The following is a 12,656-nucleotide window of genomic DNA, read 5'->3' as shown; positions in this document are numbered from 1 at the left end:
ACCCTGTGCCCCTGCTGCACATATGATCGGCTGAGGACATGCGAACCTGCCAACCGTGCTTCTCGGGAGGTTCCAGGAGATGCTGGTGGGAGCAGCGGGGCTGGCTGGCAGGGTGCAAGCCCGCTTCCCACTGCTGCCTAGTGCCCTCCCTCACGCAGCCAGAGGTGGAGTGGTGCTGTTGCTTTGTGCTGTCTGCTGCAGACTTTGTGACCTGCTTACAAATCCCTTTTCTGCCCATTCCCTGAGAATTGGTGTTCTTAGCTCAGGCGACAGACAAACGTGGGTTGGAACTCCAGCTTTGGGCTGTCTCCTTGACCCTCTTCCTTCTTGACCCCCTCTTCTGCAGTCACACCAGCTTCTTCTTTGTCTTGATAGCACACCAAGCTTGCTCCCACCTCAGGGCCTTTGCACTTGCTGTTCCTACTGCCTGTGACATCCTTCCTCCTGGCCCATTCCCTTCTTTCATTCAGGCCTCTACTCAGATGCCCCCTCCACAAAGAGGCCTGCCCTGACTCCCTCTGTTTCTTCACGATGCTCATCACCTGCACCCCCTTCCTCCACGGATTAGTAGACGGTTGGCCTCCCTCGAACAGAAGCTCCACTGGGAGGTCTCCACGCTCTGTTCCTGCACTCGAACAGAAGCTCCACTGGGAGGTCTTCACGCTCTGTTCCTGCACTCGAACAGAAGCTCCACTGGGAGGTCTTCACGCTCTGTTCCTGCACCCCCAGCACCTGGCACTGGCCTGGCATTTAGGGACATCTGAGCTTCATGGGCCAAGCCATATGAAGGAGGTGGTGAGCTCCCTGTCCCAGGAGGCATGCAAGAAGAGTTTGGGGTGCAAGGCCTTGTGTCAGCTCCTGTGGGTCATAGGCTCCTGTGATAGTCAGAGGTGGGCTCCTGTGGGTGGGCGTGATGGGGGTCCCCCAAGGATTTCTGTCATGGCCTCACAGGATAAATAGGCCCGAGAATAAAAGGCCCACATCTGCCTTCAGAGGGAGGTTTGTAGGTAGAGCCAGGGAGGGGGCAGAGGGTTTCAGGTTTCCTGTTAGGCCCTGATAGAATCAGGGCAGGAGAGGAAAAGATGAAGCCAGGCTTGGGGAGGGGCAGGTGGGCCCCCTGAGGCTGAGTCCACACCTCCCCTCTCCCCATAGAGTGGGTGCAGGAGCTATGCAGGCCTTGAGTCTTAGGTCATGTGAGTGCTTACTTCACTGGCGGAGGGGCCCCACTGTGGGAGCCCTGTCCAGCCTTTCAGGCCCACTGGACTGGAGGGAGCTTCTTTAAACTGTGCACCCTGGAGGGGGGGCTCTCTTGCCTCCTAGAATCCCCTGCTCCAAGGCCAGAGGTGAAGGCTCAGAGAAGGAGAGTGACTTGCTTGGGACTGCACAGCAAGTGAAGGGTGGAGGGAAGTTCTGGCACCCAGACCTGGCTTTAGAAGAGAGTGAGAGGGGGCCCAGTCAGACCGTGAGTTCAGAGGGTGGTGGCCCCTCAACATGCCACCAGATGCACTGCGTCTTCGTTAGATCATGTCCCCGAGGCCAGCCCTCCTCTTGGCAGCTGTTCCTGACCCTATCGGCTGTGGGCCTCTCCCTTCTATGTCCTTGGTCTAGATGGGACAGAGCCAAGACACGTGAAATGGGAAACAAAGGGGGCGAGAGAGCATGAGACAGGGAGAGGGACGGTCAGGAGCAGGTAGGCTTGACTCTGGGTGGCCCTGGCCCTGCAGAGGCTCAGGTGTGAGTCAGCCCTGGAATTCAGGCCTGAGTGTCTCCCAGTCTCAAGGTACTCAGGTGAGGTAGGAGCCTTGCCAACACCAATGTCTTGATTTGGGGGGGTGAGGGAGGGTGTGAGCACCCACCAGCTGAGGAGGAAGGGAGGTGGAGAATTCAGTTGTCCTTGGCACCTGCTGCAAGGCCATGGAAGGACCCGAACAAAGAAGGGTGGATATGTGGAGAGGAGCCTCCTGGAAAGTGAGAGCCATCAGGGCCAGGGGGTCTCTGCCCCCAACACCCTCTGAGGCTGCAGGACACCAAGAAAGGGTTGCAGGTGGGCTTGGCCGCAGTTGGAGGCTGGCATGAGCCTGGAGTCCACTTGGCCACAAAAGCTGGAGCTGGCAACCTGGGCTGCTGGCCAGGCTCTGTTCATCTGTGTAGAACTCGAACCTTACACAGAAGGGGAGAGGTTCTGGGCACCCCTCCAGAGACCCCCAGAGCCTGTCACCTCAGGACTTCCTCACCTTCTGTCCCAGGGACTGGGCTGCCTGTTGGCTTCCCCTGACCCTGCAGTGAATAAGTGAGTCAGGTTCACCCCGAGACTGCTGGGGGTGGGGGTGTCACTGACCCCGTCCCAGATCCAGGCCCCTCTTCAAAGGGATGTCTGTATGGGGCTTCAGCTCGGGCTCAGCTGTTACTGGCCATCAGTTTGGGGTATGTTCCCTTCCTCAGTTTCCCTGGGAAGTGACTGTTGCCAGGGGTTCGTGCAGTGAGGTGTGGCCCATGCTGGGGCGCCCTAGGAAGGGGAGGTCCCCACACCCACTGCCAGGTGGCCCTAGGTCTCACTTAAGCACTGCACCCAGTAACACCTTTACTTGTCCCCGTCGGAGCCCAGAATCGTGCTCGTCCCATTTCCCAAGAGCGAACTGAGGCTGAGCGTGGTCGAGACCGGCTCAGGGTATCAGAGAGCCGGAGACTTACCTGCGGAGCTGGGGCACCTCTAGCCCCTCGTTCCACCGCTCTTCTCTGACTTGACCGCCAGTAACCCCTGCAGACGTCGGCGCCTAGTGGGTTAAGGGCCAGCGTCCGCTAGTAACCCCGGCCCCCATGCGGCGCCGCGGGGCGCAACCCGAGCCGCGTGCCGTGGGGGTGGGGCGGGGCCGGGGCGGGGCGCCAGGAGGCGGTGGCGCGGCCGCTGATTGGCCGCGCGCGCTCACCCCATGCCCGGCCCGCCGCTACGCGGGGCGGGGCTGGCCGGCGGGGCGGGGCGGGGGCGGGGCCGGTAGCGGGGGCGGGGCCGGCGGGTAGCTCTGTCGCTCAGCGGCTTTAAAGTGCGCCGGCTCCGCAGGTGAAGTCTGTGCTCGGAGACCGGCAGGCCAGCCGCCTGGACGCCCCGAGGGGCGACGGGCCCGGGCCGCGGAACCATGGACTGCACGTTCGAAGGTATTTTTTGGAGGCCTCCACCCCTTTATTATAGAGCTTTCATTTCCTCAGAGGGGTTCCATCCTCGGTGCCCTGAGGGGAGGTGTACACACTCCCTGCTCTAAGAGGAGTAGGCTCCCCACGCCCACGTCCGGAGTAAGGGGGTGGCTTTCCCACATCTGCTCCACAGCGGGGAGGACCACTTTTCCTCTGTCTCCTGGATCTCCCTTTTGGGGGCACCTTGGGCTTGACAGACAGTGGGAGACCTAGGTCAGCCAGTTTCGTCTCTCGGCCTCAGTTTCCCCAACTATCAAAGGGGCTCGTGAGGCCTGGGGTAGGGGGTCCTGCGGGAGAAAGCACTGTGCACTATGACCTGTGCAGACCTGGAGGGCCTGCCAAGTGTTTGTGTTTGAGGACAGGAGGGCTGAGCCTGGCACCCACCCCCACCCCATCCTCCCTTGTGCTCTCCTGGCAGCTTGGGTCGTCCCCTGCAGTCACTTTCCTGCCTGGCACCTGTCAGTAGGAGGGACTCAGGTGACCTTGAGGCCCCACTCCGTGCAGCTGTCCTGTCACAAAGTGTTTTGTCTGTCCTGTACAGATGGGGAGACTAAGGGCTGGTGAGAGGACACTTTCGCCAGAAGCCCAGGCTGGGGGTCTGGGGGACACTTGGGGCTCCCAGGGTTTGCTCATGGGTCCTGCAGAGCACTTTGACCCAGTGGATGACTCCTTCAGTGGGTTAGAGTGCCCTGGACTGACCCAGCCAGTCTGCTGGTTGCCAGCTGGGGGAGAGGGCTTGTGGCCAGTTTGGGCTGCTGCGGGCCATGTGTCCAGTCTGTATGAGGAGGAGAGTCAGGACAGACGGCATTGGCTTTCATTGAGGGGAGACTGAAGCTTGAATGGCCGGTCCCGAGCTGCTTGGCTGCAAACAGGGCCTGGGCTTGTGCCCAGAACATTCCGAGACACACTGGTTGGCACACATACGGCCAGTGGTTGACTCTGCCCCAAGTCTCGGTTTATTGCACAGAGAAATGGGTTGGCAAAGGCAGCTCTGAATTGAGCGGTCGTGGACCTCTGCTTCGGGGGCCACTGGCATTGTCCAGTGTCGCAAGGCTGTTTGATGCACTGGGCAAAGCTCCAGATGTCCCGGGTGTCTGTGAGCGTGGCCTCCTGGGGGTGGCTTTTTGTTTCTGTGGCGTTGCTCCCACGTGTACACTGTGTCAGGGGTGGGGGGCGGCGTGAAGACACACAACACCTGCTCCACTGCTGCTCACAGCTTTTCTTCCTCCCCGCAGACATGCTTCAGCTCATCAACAACCAAGACAGCGAATTCCCGGGCCTATTCGACCCGCCCTACACTGGGGGCGGAGCAGGGACCACAGACCCTGCCAGTCCTGACGCCAGCTCCCCGGGCAGCCTGTCCCCACCTCCTTCCACGATGAGCTCCTCACTTGAAGGCTTCCTGGGGGTGACCAAGGCGACACCCCCACCCTTGTCCCCTCCCCAGCCTGCGCCCACCCCCCTGAAGATATACCCATCTGTGCCTGCCTTCTCCCCGGTGCCTGGGATCAAGGAGGAGCCAGCGCCCCTGACTGTCCTCCAGCCCATCACCCCCCAGCCCCTGCCTGGAGCTCTCCTGCCGCAGAGTGTTGCGGCCACCACCCCACCGCAGTTCAGCTCTGCTCCCATTGTGGGCTACCCCAGCCCTCCGGGAGGCTTCACAGGTAAGGAGGGCATGTGGAGGTGGGAGTCAGGTGCTTTTGGTAGAGGAGTTTGCAGGCTTTAGCAGTCGGGCCCCTGCTCTGTGGCTGGAGGCGCCTGCTCACCAGCAGTTCTCGGGCTCCTGTGGATGAAGCACTTCCCTCACTGCCCGGGGTCCACACCAGCTGCCCTTCCGCAGAGCGATTCTTGGCTAGGAGGCTGGCATACTTGCATCAGAGCCCTGGGCAGAGCCATCCAGATAGGAACCCACGGCCACAGGGGTAGTGACTAATCCCAGGTCACATGGTGATGAGGACCTGGGGGATGGGTTGGAAGTGGGTTGCAACAGCCTGTGTCCTCAGCCCCAGCCTTCATCTCTGCAGGGACCCCTCCGGGGAGCAGCTCGCAGTCACTGGCTGGCCTGCCACTGGCTTCCCTGCCAGGGGTCCCGCCCGTCTCCTTGCACAGCCAGGTTCAGAGCGCGGCCCCCCAGCAGCTGTTGACAGCCACAGCCACCCCCACGGTGGCCCCTGGAGCAACCGCTGTGACCTCCCAGATACAGCAGGTCCCGGTGAGGCGGTCTGGCTGGCATCAGGGAGGTGGCAGCCCTGGGCCCAGACCCATAGCCCACGACTGAGGCCCCTCCTGTCCTTAGGTCCTGCTGCAGCCCCACTTCATCAAGGCAGACTCGTTGCTCCTGACGACCGTGAAAACAGATGTGGGAGCCCCCTTGAAAGCGGCAGGCATCCACTCCCTGGGCCCTGGCACTGCTGTTCAGGCAGCGCCCTTGCAGGTAGGGGGCTCAGGCAGGGTGGGGGTGGGTGGCTTGGGTGGGGTGGGGGGCGGTGAGGCTTGCTCACATGTCCACCTGCTAACTCTGCCTGGCCCTGCAGACCCTGGTGAGTGGCGGGGCCATTCTGGCCACGGTGCCACTGGTAGTAGACACTGACAAGCTGCCCATCAACCGACTTGCCAGTGGCAAGGCTCCAGGCTCGGCGCAGAGCCGCGGCGAGAAGCGTACAGCCCACAATGCCATCGAGAAACGCTACCGCTCTTCCATCAATGACAAGATCGTTGAGCTCAAGGACCTGGTGGTGGGCACCGAGGCCAAGGTGTGGGCTGAGGCCCTAACAGGGCGGCTCTGGGCAAGCAGGCACCTGGGAGGAGGAGGAGGAGGAGGAAGATGGGGCTGGGCAGACAGTCCTGGGGCCCCAGCCTCCTCGGGCCTGGCAGCTCTGTTCAGCTGAGCTTCAGGGAAGCCCCGGGTGGCACAGGCTCTTCCAGGTGCTGGGGATTTTCAGGGGACAGACAGAGATCCTGCTGTTGAGTAGCTGACGTTCTAGCAGGGTGCGGGGGCGCCAGCAGAGCTGGGTTGGGGTACGCCAGGTGGCATAAGTGCTGTGCTGGAGAGAAGAGGGATGGGGGAAGTTGCAAACCTAAGTTGGGTGGTCAGGGAAGGCCTCACAAAGGTGATGCGATGTGTGAACAGAGGCCTGGAGGAGGTGAGAGGGTGAGGCATAAGGTGGAGTGATGTTGACAGCAGCCAGCCAGGTGCTGTTGTCTGTATCTTACTTACCTGGGCGGCAGGTTCTAGGGGAGGAATGTTCCCAGGGAGTAGGAATAGCAGATGCAAATCTCCTGAGGCGATTGTGTTGCAAAGCAGCCCTGCCCTCTCGCTTCAGTGCCAAGCTCTCTGGCCTGACCACTTGTGCCATCTCCCTCCCACCCCACCCCTGCAGTTGAATAAATCTGCCGTCTTGCGCAAGGCCATCGACTACATCCGCTTCCTTCAGCACAGCAACCAGAAGCTCAAGCAGGAGAACCTGAGTCTGCGCACTGCTGTCCACAAAAGCAGTGAGTGCTGGCCCTCCCTGGCTCGCAGCTCCCCCAGGTCCTGAGCTCCAATTTGGGGTGAGGTGGGGTGTGGAGCTCACTCCAGCCTGCTCCTCTCTGGCCCACAGAATCGCTGAAGGACCTGGTGTCGGCTTGTGGCAGTGGAGGTAGCACAGATGTGCCCATGGAGGGCATGAAGCCAGAGGTGGTGGACACCCTGAGTCCACCCCCCTCAGATGCCGGCTCGCCCTCCCAGAGCAGCCCCTTGTCCCTTGGCAGCAGGGGCAGTAGCAGCGGTGGAAGTGGCAGTGACTCGGAGCCCGACAGCCCGGTCTTTGAGGACGGCCAGGTGGGGCCTGCAGTGTTGTTCCCTTCTTGTCATCCAGCAACTTCCTCCGAGCCTCAGGACTGGATCAGGCCCCTCACACATCCCACCTCCCCTTTTATAGACAGAAGAAAGACAGGGCTGAGGGGTTCCCACAGTAAGGCAGGGGGCAGAGTTGACCCCTCCTTCCTGGAGCTGTGCTCTCTGGGTCACGCCTCCCTGTTCTCACCGCCCTGCCCGTCCCCCCAGGTGAATCCAGAGCCGCTGCCTGCTCCCCACAGCCAGGGCATGCTGGACCGCTCTCGCCTGGCCCTGTGCGCGCTCGTCTTCCTCTGTCTCTCCTGCAACCCCTTGGCCTCCCTGCTGGGTAGCCGGGGTCCTGCTGGCCCCTCCGACACCACCAGCATCAACCACGGTCCCAGGCGCAGCATGCTGGGTGCTGAGGGCAGAGGTAGGGTGGTAGGAGGGGGGCTCTCGCAGAGGTGGATCTTGTCCTGTGGGCTTGGGGCTCTGAATTTCCTGGGTGCCCAGCCTCTGTGTCCCCAGCTTCTGTCTGCCCCTAGATGGTCCTGGCTGGGCCCCATGGCTGCTGCCCCCACTGGTCTGGCTGATGAATGGGCTGCTGGTGCTCTTCTCCTTGGCACTTCTCTTTGTCTATGGAGAACCAGTCACTCGGCCCCACTCATGCCCCGCCGTGCACTTCTGGAGGCATCGCAAGCAGGCCGACCTGGACCTGGCCAGGGTAAGTGGCCAGACCCTGGGGGATGGGAACCGGCAAGGCTGGGACCCCGAGCAGTGTCTGGGAAGGTGCTGGGCATACCGTGGACCTCCCCTGTTCTTCCCACTCCTGACTACCCCTCCGACTCCTGTGGACCCCTAGGGGCCCAGCCTGTGCTGCTGGGATGGTGTGGTCCTCACAGGAGGCCCAAGGTGGAGGAGTAGCACAGCCCCACGTTTCTTACCTGAAAACCCCTCACCCCCAGGGGGACTTTGCCCAGGCTGCCCAGCAGCTGTGGCTGGCCCTGCGGGCCTTGGGCCGGCCTCTGCCCACCTCCCACCTGGACCTGGCCTGCAGCCTGCTCTGGAGCCTCATCCGCCACCTGCTGCAACGTCTCTGGGTGGGCCGCTGGCTGGCCGGCTGGGCAGGGGGCCTACGGAGGGACAGGGCCCTACAGGCAGATGCTCGCACCAGCGCCCGTGACGCAGCCCTCGTCTACCACAAGCTGCACCAGCTGCACACCATGGGTATGCGAGCAAGGGCTGGGCCCCCGGGGTCCTGCTGCCTCCACACCACCCTTGGCCTCACGCCCTCTTATCTTCCAGGAAAGTACTCAGGTGGGCACCTCGCTGCTGCCAACCTGGCACTGAGTGCCCTGAACCTGGCCGAGTGCGCTGGAGATGCTGTGTCCGTGGCCACGCTGGCTGAGATCTACGTGGCCGCCGCGCTCAGGGTCAAGGCCAGTCTGCCCCGGGCCTTGCATTTTCTGACAGTGAGTAGGTGGTGACCAGTGGGGGCTCTGTGGGTAGGTGAGGGCTGCACAGAAAGGCACGTGGTTATGGGGCCGGCTGTGGGCCCGCCGTGGTCTCGGCCAGGGTTCAGTTTGACGGCCCGTTCCTTCCTCAACAGCGCTTCTTCCTGAGCAGTGCTCGCCAGGCCTGCCTGGCACAGAGCGGCTCAGTGCCCCTTGCCATGCAGTGGCTCTGCCACCCTGTGGGCCACCGTTTCTTCGTGGATGGCAACTGGGCCCTGTGCAGCGCCCCGAGGGACAGCTTGTACAGCGTGGCTGGGAACCCAGGTGCCTTCTCTCCCTGGGCCCTTCCCTGTGCCCACCCCTTTCCCCACAGCTGGCCGCCGCCTCTGTCCCCCGTTCCCATTCCTCATGCCTTTCCCTGGTCAGTCTCTTGTCCCCTGCCTCTCTGCTGTCCCGGCCCACCCTGGCCTGCTGCCCTGCCATCTGGTGTGGCTAGGGGGATGTGCAGATGGGGAGGCCAACCTGGGTCTGTCTCAGCGGGGGCTCTTCAGAGGCAAACAGGAAGACGGGGCAGGGGGCCAGGGGGCTGATTCAAGAGGTGCTCCAGACAACATCACCATGCAGTGAGGAGGTCGGGGAAGGGCGTGCATCCCAGGTGGGTTATCCTGTCCACAGGTGGACGGAGTGTTTATCCACCAGCTTTCAATTGTCTCAGAGCCAGGCCCTCCTGTGCCCAGAAAAGATCCCTAGTGCAGGGAGGTGCCTGTGCACAGGAGGGGTGGGGCCATTCTCGCCCCTCCACTCGCCCACTCTTCTCCACAGTGGATCCCCTGGCCCAGGTGACTCAACTGTTCCGCGAACATCTCTTGGAGCGAGCACTGAATTGCGTGGCCCAGCCCAGCCCCAGTCCTGGATCAGCCGAGGGGGACAAGTGAGTGTCTCTGTGCACCTCAGCAGGCCAGAGCCCCCTGTTCAGTGGAGCCTGTGGGTGGCCAGAGCTGGGCCACTGTGGCCTTAGGTGCATTTCGGTTCCTCTCTGGGCCTCAGTTTCCCACCGGCCCAGCACGAGGGGATGGAGGCTCTTGGAGGAGCCAGGAGGCCAGGCTGCGCTGTGTGCAGAGGTGAGGACCCCTGCCAGCCATCCTGACCGCCCGTCCTCTCCTGCCACAGGGAGTTCTCAGATGCCCTGGGGTACCTGCAGCTGCTGAACAGCTGTTCGGACGTGGCCGGAGCTCCTACCTGCAGCTTCTCCATCAGCTCCAGCATGGCTGCCACCCCCGGTGAGCCCCCCACCTGTGACGCCCTCAGCCCCAGTGCCAAGCAGCTCAGCCTCGGGTGCAGTGTGGCTGAGTTTCTGCCTCCTGTGCCCCCTTTGCAGGCACAGACCCGGTGGCCAAGTGGTGGGCCTCTCTGACAGCTGTGGTGACCCACTGGCTTCGGCGGGATGAGGAGGCAGCCGAGAGGCTGTACCCATTGGTGGAGCACCTGCCCCATGCCCTGCAGGAGTCCGAGTGAGCACAGGCTGCATGCTCGTGCCCCACCCCCAACCCTGCCCCCAGCTTTGTTCTATGTCCTTGGGGTCTCACCATGCTCTTCCCATGAAGCCAGAACCAGGGCAGAGGGAGGTCCAACCATGACACTTCTGCCTTGGCCCCAACAGGAAACCCCTACCCAGGGCGGCTCTGCACTCCTTCAAGGCTGCCCGGACCATTCTAGGCCGCGGGAAGGCTGAGTCTGGCCCAGCCAGCCTGGCAATGTGTGAGAAGGCCAGTGGGTACCTGCAGGACAGCCTGGCCACCACACCAGCTGACAGCTCCATTGACAAGGTAAGGGCTGGGGCCAGGGGCCTGGCCTGTCTCAGGGGCCTTGGCCTTTCCACTCCCTGGATGGTCCCCCTTGGGCTGCAGAAGACTGCAGGGTCAGCCCAACAGCACAGGACGGGGGACCCAGCCGGCCTTGCCTTCTGGCTAAGGCTTGGGTCCAGGGGAGAATGGCTGCTCCCTCTGGCCTCAATGTTGCCCTCCTAGGAGGAGGGTGGGGTGAACATGTGGCAGGGCCCTCCTTGGAGGCTGCCGCGCAGGCCGGTGGGGGCATGGGGGCCTGGAGAGCGGGCGGCCCCGCGGTGCATTGCTGTTGCATTGCATGTGTGAGGCAGGTGCAGTGCCTCGGCAGTGCAGCCCGGAGCCGGCCCCTGGCACCGCGGGCCCCCTAGCCTTCTCTCCCACAGCCAGAGGCCCTGACCCCTGCCCTGCCCTACCCACCACCCCCAGGCCTTGCAGCTGCTCCTGTGTGACCTGCTCCTTGTGGCGCGCACCAGCCTCTGGCAGCGGCAGAAGCTGCCGGCACCCACCCAGGCCTCGCAGGGCCCTGGAGGTGGGGCCCAGGCCTCTGCCCTCGAGCTTCGCGGTTTCCAGAGGGACCTGAGTGGCCTGAGGCGTCTGGCACAGAATGTTCGGCCTGCCATGCGGAGGGTGAGTGCCCACAGAGTCCTGACTTGCGATGGGGACAGACATGAGGTGTCTGAAGGGAGTGGGGCCTGACCTGAACCTCTCCTGGTTCCTCCTGCCCAGGTATTCCTACATGAAGCCACTGCCCGACTGATGGCAGGGGCCAGCCCAGCGCGGACACACCAGCTTCTGGATCGCAGCCTGAGGAGGAGGGTCGGCCCCTGCAAAGGAGGTGAGAAGGCCGGCTGGCCCAGGTGGGAAGGGTCGCAGGCCAGGTGAAGGCTGCAGAGGGAGACCATAAGACACACAGGAGCCTCGGGACTTCTAGGTGGCCCCTGATGGGAGCCCTAACCTGTGACTCGGGGGACGACTGTCCTTTGTGGAGCACTCGCTCTGTGCTCCAGGGAAAGGAGCGGAAGGGACCAAGCTGCATGGCAGCCCAAAACCAAAGGCGTGGGGGCGCAGGCTGGACCAGGCGACAGGGGCGGGGCCGGGGCCTGAGCCCCACCCTGGCGCAGCCCCCGCCCCTGACGTGCTCCCGTGTGCGTGCGCAGGTGCGGCGGCGGCGGAACTGGAGTCCCGGCCCACGAGGCGGGAGCAGGCCGAGGCTTTGCTGCTGGCCTCTTGCTACCTGCCGCCCGGCTTCCTGTCGGCGCCCGGGCAGCGCGTGGGCATGCTGGCCGAGGCGGCGCGCACGCTGGAGAAGCTCGGTGACCGCCGGCTGCTGCACGACTGTCAGCAGATGCTCATGCGCCTGGGCGGTGGGACCACTGTGACCTCCAGCTAGACTCCTGCCGGCGGGCCTGCCCTAGAGCCCGGTCTCCGTATCAGCGGCCGAGAGCGACGCCGGAGATCCGGGGCTCACGCCCAGTCCACAGACTGCGCGGCCCCTGGGCGGCTGGAGACCCTCAGAGACGTCTGCTCTTGACCTGCGGGCCTACCCAGCCCGCTCCCGCACTCGGCGCGCGGTGGCCAGGATAGTGCTGGCCCCTGGTGGCCGGCTGGGGAATTACCGGGGCCTGCCGCCGCCGCCGGATGTCACGTGCTCCCAGTGACACCGCTCCTGGGTGTCATGGGCCCCCAGTCCGCAGCTCTCCCCCTCCCTCCAGAGAGAAGAGAGGGGTGCATTTCACCGAACCGAGGGACCCTACCCCCTGTGCCTCCCTCCCATCTAGGGAGACCTGTGCATAGTGTAGATCGGAGTGCACCAGCCTCCTGGCCTCCAAGGCTCAGGCGTTACTTTGCCTTTTGCAGACTTTATTTTCATAGGTTGAGAAGTTTTGTACAGAGAATAAAAAAAGAAATTATTTATAATCTGGGTTTTGCTCCTTTGGGGAGAGGCTAACCAGAGGGGATTCTTTGGGCCTTCTGTCCCTCTAGCACCCAGGCAAAGGCTTCTTGTTGCCACCTGCCCTTCTGTGTTTGGGAGGCCTGGCTTTATTCCCTCCAGCTGACCTGGGCCCTGGCGCGCGCTCTCATCTCCTAACCCTTAGGGCCCTTGTGGTCTCAGCCTTTCCTTCTTGCTTCCCCTCCCAGCTTCTGCCCCCTTTAGGTCCAGGAATGATATGTTCTTGGGAATCTGTGGTGACGGGAGGAACTACAACCTGGGTCTTCCTGTGTGTCTGGGTGTGTCACCTGCCTAACCCCTGTCCCCTCATCTGAGGCCACACAGCTGTGGCAGGGCAGCAGGGGCTTCTCTCCCTGACAGCACATTCCTGTCCCAGAGCCCGCCCCTAAAGCCTGGACCCT

The 12,656-nt window shown here is 63.1% G+C and overlaps 1 protein-coding gene across 1 annotated transcript; it reads left to right on the top strand.

The window, feature by feature from the left end:
* The first annotated feature begins 3,067 nt into the window (after window positions 1-3,067).
* SREBF1 (sterol regulatory element binding transcription factor 1) lies at window positions 3,068-12,221 on the top strand. The gene is made up of 19 exons (XM_086358434.1): window positions 3,068-3,153; window positions 4,425-4,853; window positions 5,214-5,401; window positions 5,486-5,623; window positions 5,724-5,942; window positions 6,570-6,684; window positions 6,792-7,012; window positions 7,238-7,439; window positions 7,552-7,730; window positions 7,972-8,233; window positions 8,312-8,478; window positions 8,616-8,784; window positions 9,283-9,391; window positions 9,631-9,740; window positions 9,839-9,971; window positions 10,121-10,286; window positions 10,731-10,931; window positions 11,031-11,139; window positions 11,462-12,221. The coding sequence occupies exons 1-19, from the start codon at window positions 3,135-3,137 to the stop codon at window positions 11,692-11,694; spliced, it is 3,369 nt and encodes a 1,122-aa protein (XP_086214560.1). The 5' UTR covers window positions 3,068-3,134; the 3' UTR covers window positions 11,695-12,221.
* The last annotated feature ends 435 nt before the right edge of the window (window positions 12,222-12,656 follow it).

The sequence above is a fragment of the Bos grunniens genome, chromosome 19 (genome assembly GCF_055505025.1).
Source record: "Bos grunniens cultivar Pamir isolate PY7600 chromosome 19, Bosgru_T2T1.0, whole genome shotgun sequence".
Classification (NCBI taxonomy): domain Eukaryota; kingdom Metazoa; phylum Chordata; class Mammalia; order Artiodactyla; family Bovidae; genus Bos; species Bos grunniens.
This window is presented reverse-complemented; position numbering and strand designations above follow the sequence as displayed.

Coding starts and splice junctions, on each gene's coding strand:
- SREBF1 (XM_086358434.1), top strand. Junction 8,479..8,615: donor GGGCCTTGCATTTTCTGACA/GTGAGTAGGTGG, acceptor CTTCCTCAACAG/CGCTTCTTCCTGAGCAGTGC. Junction 8,785..9,282: donor CAGCGTGGCTGGGAACCCAG/GTGCCTTCTCTC, acceptor TCTTCTCCACAG/TGGATCCCCTGGCCCAGGTG.